Source organism: Zingiber officinale, chromosome 7A (genome assembly GCF_018446385.1).
Source record: "Zingiber officinale cultivar Zhangliang chromosome 7A, Zo_v1.1, whole genome shotgun sequence".
Lineage (NCBI taxonomy): Eukaryota > Viridiplantae > Streptophyta > Magnoliopsida > Zingiberales > Zingiberaceae > Zingiber > Zingiber officinale.
In genome coordinates, this window is record NC_055998.1 from 126,866,775 (window position 1) to 126,872,774 (window position 6,000).

The 6,000-nt window shown below is 41.9% G+C and overlaps 1 protein-coding gene across 5 annotated transcripts; it reads left to right on the forward strand.

Annotated features, from left to right (window-relative positions):
- The first annotated feature begins 781 nt into the window (after positions 1-781).
- LOC122002436 (probable alpha,alpha-trehalose-phosphate synthase [UDP-forming] 11) lies at positions 782-5,754 on the forward strand. Of its 5 annotated transcripts, XM_042557603.1 has the most exons (5): positions 805-2,889; positions 3,674-3,947; positions 4,421-4,939; positions 5,022-5,031; positions 5,107-5,754. In XM_042557603.1, exons 1-3 carry the CDS (start codon positions 935-937, stop codon positions 4,739-4,741), a joined length of 2,550 nt encoding a protein of 849 aa, XP_042413537.1. In that variant the 5' UTR covers positions 805-934; the 3' UTR covers positions 4,742-4,939; positions 5,022-5,031; positions 5,107-5,754. The 5 variants fall into 5 exon arrangements, with proteins under 5 accessions (XP_042413539.1, XP_042413537.1, XP_042413536.1 ...); XM_042557602.1 differs by having other exon boundaries at positions 4,421-5,031; XM_042557604.1 differs by lacking the exon at positions 5,022-5,031.
- The last annotated feature ends 246 nt before the right edge of the window (positions 5,755-6,000 follow it).

Consider the following 6,000-nt stretch of genomic DNA (forward strand, 5'->3'; position numbering starts at 1 on the left):
TATCATGAGAAGGAAGAATCAATTGAGGTAATCGATTAAAAAAGCTTAATCAATTGGGCTAATCGATTAAGACTTATTCGCGAGAGCACAGAGGGTTGTGAAATTGATTGGGTAATCGATTAAAACCTTCTAAATCGATTAGGATGACTTACCAATCGATTAGAGTTTTAAAAAAGAACCGTTCTATAGGTGCGCGAATGGTCGGATGACGTGACAATCGATTGGGGAAAAGTTGAATCAATTAAGAGGCGTCGGGTAAACCCTAAAAAAATATTTTCACAAAAATTAGAAGACAACACTCACACACATTTTGGTCACCGATTCTTAGGATTCGAGAGAACAAGTGCTCTTATATTTTCCACCACCAAAGACATCTACCCAGTACCAGAGATCAATCAAGGTATTTGTTATAATATATATTTATTTTTTTATTGTATTTTTTTTATGAATTTATACGATATTTCTCCCTCTCTCAATTATTTCTAAGGAGTATTTTTTATAATAAAATATATATACTAATGGATCAAAAAGCATAATCATCCTTCGCTAAAGAACATGTTGACCTAGCAAACTGACTCCATCCACCGCAAGTGCCCAGGATGAGTAGAATAATATATATATATATAACATTTATTTTTATTTTTTTAATTATTATTATTATTTATCCAACCGCCCTTGTCCTATTATTTCTCCCTTATCCGAGCTCCACTTAATTGTGCAAAATAAACACAACGTAGGTAGATATCCTTCTTAGAGATACTTATTCCATCCTCCCCTTTAAGTGTTAGCCCTTATCCGTTTCCTCCACTCTATATATCAATCTATTCAACCCCAACAGATTCCACCCCGAAACTCTACCCGCCACCACTTCCTCCACTCCTCCTCCTCCTCCTCCTCCTCCTCGTCGTACCTCTGCAACTCTAATCCCACTCACATGTCTGCCTTCTCTTCCTCCTCTTCCTCCTCCACTGTCCTCAACCTCGCTGACGATCCGCTCCGCCCGCCCCGCCTCCCCCCTGCCACGCTCCTCATGCCCGACTCCGCCGACAACGACCAGGCCGCCTCCTTCTCTCCCACCCCAGCCCGCGAACGCCGAATCGTCGTCTCCCACCGTCTCCCCCTCCTCGCCGTCCCCGACCCCGCCGCCTCCTCCGGCCTCGCCTTCTCCCCCGACCGCGACGCCCTCGCCCTCCAGCTCCGCGCTGGACTCCCCTCCGAAGCCGACGTCCTTCGCGTTGGCACCCTCCCAGCGGCCGTCGACCCAGCCCACCATGCTGACCTCTCCCGCCAGCTCTATGCCCGATTTCGATGTCTCCCTGTCTTCCTCCCACCGGACCTCCACCAGCGCTTCTACCATGGCTTCTGCAAGCACTATCTCTGGCCGCTCCTCCACTACCTCCTCCCTCTTTCCCCCTCTTCCCTCGGCGGCCTCCCTTTTGATCGCGCCCTCTGGCTTTCTTACCTTTCCGCCACCAAACTCTTCGCCGAACGCCTCATCGAGCTTCTCAATCCGGATGAGGATTTCGTGTGGATCCACGATTACCACCTCCTCGCGCTCCCGACTTTTCTCCGCAGGCGATCTCCCCGCGTAAAGCTCGGATTTTTCCTCCATTCACCCTTCCCTTCTTCCGAGATATTTCGCTCAATCCCCGTCCGCGATGAGCTCCTCCGTGCCCTCCTCAACTGTGATCTTGTTGGCTTCCACACCTTCGATTATGCTCGCCACTTCCTCTCTTCATGCTCCCGATTGCTTGGTCTCGATTACCAGTCCAAGAGAGGATATATCGGGATCGAGTACTATGGGCGCACGGTCACCATCAAGATCCTTCCGGTCGGCATCGACTTAGGTCAGCTTGAATCGGTACTATCTTCTTCTGAGACGATCGCCAAGATCCAGGAGCTTAAGGACAGGTATAAAGACAAGATCTTGTTGCTCGGGGTGGATGACATGGACTTATTCAAAGGTATTGGGTTGAAGTTCTTGGCGATGGAGCAAATGTTGGAAGAACATCCGGAATTAAGGGGACGGGCCATCCTGGTCCAAATTGCCAACCCGGCCAGGAGCCAGGGCAGAGATGTGCAGGAGGTCCAAGGAGAGGCTCAAGCAATCACGAGGAGGATCAATGAGCGGTTTGGCAAGCCAGGGTATGAACCTGTTGTGTTGATAAATCGAAGAATGCCAACTCATGAGAAGGCAGCATTCTACGCCTTGGCTGAATGCTGTGTGGTGAATCCTGTGAGGGACGGAATGAATTTGGTGCCTTACAAGTACACAGTATCTAGGCAGCGGAGCGCTGCTCTGGAGGGTGCTGTGAAGAAAAGCATGATAGTAGTTTCAGAATTCATTGGCTGTTCACCATCCCTTAGCGGAGCAATTCGGGTAAATCCATGGAATGTGGATGCTGTGGCAGAGGCAATGTTTTTAGCCATCACAATGCCAGAGATAGAGAAGCAATTGCGGCATGAAAAACACTACAAGTATGTGAGCTCGCATGATGTTGCTTACTGGGCAAGGTCTTTTGATCAGGATTTACAGCGAGCTTGCAAAGACCACTTCCTTAGGAGATGTTGGGGTATTGGCTTTGGAATGAGTTTCCGAGTTGTCGCTCTAGGTCCTAATTTTAGGAAGTTGTCAGTTGAGCATATAGTATCAGCATACCAGAGGATGAACAGTAGGCTCATTTTGCTTGATTATGATGGTACAATGATGCCTCAGACTTCTATTGATAAAAAACCAAGTGATGAGGTTATTGCAATTTTGAATGAATTGTGCAGTGACCCGAAGAATGTAGTTTTTGTGGTCAGTGGAAGAGGCAAGGATGAATTGAGCAAGTGGTTTGCTCCCTGTGAGAAGTTGGGAATCTCTGCAGAACATGGCTACTTCACAAGGTATATTTACACACATTCAATTCTTATATTTTGATTTAGCATCCTTATTACATTGTTGTATTTGCTAGTTCTCCCTTCTATTAGAGATAACAAGTTAACAATAATTAATCTGATACTAATTGCATGCCAGTATGTTATTTGTATGCAAATTGTTCTGACTTGCGGATGAATTTATCATACTCATTGTGTATTTGCTGAAACTTATATGTATTATTGCATGTTACTTTTCCAATACTTTATTTTGTTGGATTGCATTAATTCTGTCATAAATATGGCTATTGCTGATAGAAGTGTTGCATGAAGATCTGGATTGTATTCAATGGATGATTCTATTGATGTGTGATTATCATTATGAGCAGAGGTACTCTGGTGATGTTCTGGCACTCCATATAATTTTTAAGACATCCAAAGTTGTTTGATCAAATTAGATGATTTGGTTGTAGATATGCTGGATCTTATAATTCATAAATAGATGCTGAATCCTCAGTAGTACCTATATTAGAATTTGTAATTTTATGTTGAAATGTTGTTTTGGCATTTGATTTAATTTTGAAGCCATTTTTAGTTTAATCAAATCAGATGATGTGGTTGCCGATATTTTTATGTGAGTTGAAAAATAGATACCAAATCCTTGGAAGTATATATATATATATATATATAAGCACTTATGAATTTGTGCGAACTGTTCATATGGAAGTCAGCAAATCAAGAGGTGGCATTTATTATTATGTCCATGTTATTCGTTTGATACTAATACTCTTTGATGGTGGTGTTTTTCCTGTAGGTGGAATAAGGATTCTCCATGGGGGTCATTCACCCTAGCTATTGATTTTGATTGGAAAAAAATTGCAGAACCTGTAATGCAGCTGTACACTGAGGCAACAGATGGATCCTACATTGAGTTCAAAGACACTGGCTTAGTTTGGCATCATCAATATGCTGATCCAGATTTTAGCTGTTGTCAGGCTAAAGAACTCCTGGATCACCTAGAAAATGTGCTTGCTAATGAACCTGTGGTTGTGAAAAGAGGCCAACATATAGTTGAAGTGAAGCCCCAGGTATGTGGCCGCATTATGTTCATTGTTTTACCAACTTTGTCAGAATTTTTTCTTCTCATCTGAAGAAATAACCACTCTCAATGTCACATTCCTAGTAACTTCGTAATCAAGTAAAGGAGCATGTTTAAGATTGATTCCAATGTCACATTCCTAGTAACTCCGTAATCAAGTAAAGGAGCATGTTTAAGATTGATTCCAATGTCACATTCCTAGTAACTCCGTAATCAAGTAAAGGAGCATGTTTAAGATTGATTTGACTGTATTATATGTGTTGCACAAGAAATACATCTAACACAGACCATTTCCATATAAAAGATGTATATTAGTGAATTTACAAGGGACCATGCTTTGAATTATCTATTATGAGATCAAAAAAATTAGATGTCAGATTCTAAAGCCCAATTCTTTTCTCATCCTATGTTTAAGTTGAATACACATATCTAAGTACCTTATAATGTGGGGATTATTTGCAGGGGATAAGCAAAGGTGTAGTTGTTGGAAATCTTTTGCAGACCATGTCAAGCACTGGAAAGCGTCCAGATTTTGTATTGTGCATCGGTGATGATCAGTCTGATGAAGATATGTTCGAGAGCATTGTTAGTTCTGCAAATAATGTGTTGCTGCCAGCAAGTGATGAAGTGTTTGCTTGCACAGTTGGTAAGAAGCCGAGCAAGGCAAGGTATTATCTTGATGATACAGTTGAGGTCATAAAAATGCTCCAAGGCCTAGCTCATGTATCAACACAGCCAGATAAAAATGCATACCTGGGAGTGTCATTTGAGGATTCTCTATAAAGGAATAATATGCTCTCTTTCTGGCAAGCGCTGGTTACCCTGGTTACCGATGTCGATATATTTATCCAAGCATGATCAACATTTAGCCAAGTTGGGCAAAGAATGCAGGAAACAGCTACGCTGACAGTCAAATGATACACGATCTTTTTTTAAAGCGACAAGGAATTCCATACAGTTTCAATTACACAAACATAACTGGTAGAAAAGCATTAGTTCATCCTTTTTTATTGTAAATATGTTCTAAACTATTTGTTTTTCTTCTATTTGCTCTCCTCTGTAGATTTTAACAGGTAAATGAAGTTACAGACTCTGTGTTTTCAGTTAAATGCCACTACTTAATCTTCTGCATCACTTTACTTGGACAGCTATGAGCTTGATATCAGGCTCGATGTTTTGAAGGGGCTCGATTGGTTTTCGGGTTACAATGATCTCTGCAAACCTGTAAAGCCATCTGATGCTTCTCTTTCTAACTGCCACAGATGGATTACCTTATCATCGTCTTCCGAGGTCTTCCGCGGTTATAGTGCAGCGGAAGGATCTCAGTTTATGATGCATTTTTCAAAAACAAACCCTCCAAATGGGGTGCAGTCATGGGATACGGGGCTGGTTGCCATGAGCACTGGATGTTACAGTTAATTTGCCTCTGTTTCTACCTGATTTCTCGATGGAATTCGTTATTTGCTTCTGTTTATGATCTCGATTTCTCCTGTTAGTTTGCACCAAGAGGTCCTCTACACACATAGTTGTGGATGTTAAGTTTTCCCTTGTCTCTCTCTCTGAATGATTTAAGTTGACACTTGATTGACTCTACGTGGCTATGGCTTGATCGTTGTTCTTCAACTGTTGCTATGATTAATTGGCCGGCTGGAGAATCGTGAGGAGCTACAACTCTATTATTGGTAATTATTATTGTTTTGATGGGATGCCTGACTTGAGGGAGTTGGGGATTATGAATTGACAGTTAATTCTAATGCTCGGCTTGATAATTCAAATTTTGTCCAATTAATTTTAGATATAGATGATGACCTATCTGGCTATCTTATTGGTTCGTCTATCGAGTAAATGCCAAACTGTTTTCCCTGTTGGAATTCAAATTTTGATCTTTTTAGTTGTTCCTCCATGGGTGGAAATCACCATTGTGATTCATGGTCATTAGAAGGATGCACAAGCATAACTCCAACACTTCATCATTGGTTGTCATAGGAGCACTTCAAAATGGAGGAATGGGAATCTTTAACCCATCCGATAAAGGTCTTCTT

Bases quoted from the DNA above. Each gene is read 5' to 3' on its own strand.
- LOC122002436 (XM_042557605.1), top strand. From the start codon at position 935: ATGTCTGCCTTCTCTTCCTCCTCTTCCTCCTCCACTGTCCTCAACCTC. The intron at 2,890-3,673 runs GTATATTTACAC...TTTTTCCTGTAG, and splicing joins GAACATGGCTACTTCACAAG to GTGGAATAAGGATTCTCCAT. The intron at 3,948-4,420 runs GTATGTGGCCGC...GATTATTTGCAG, and splicing joins TAGTTGAAGTGAAGCCCCAG to GGGATAAGCAAAGGTGTAGT.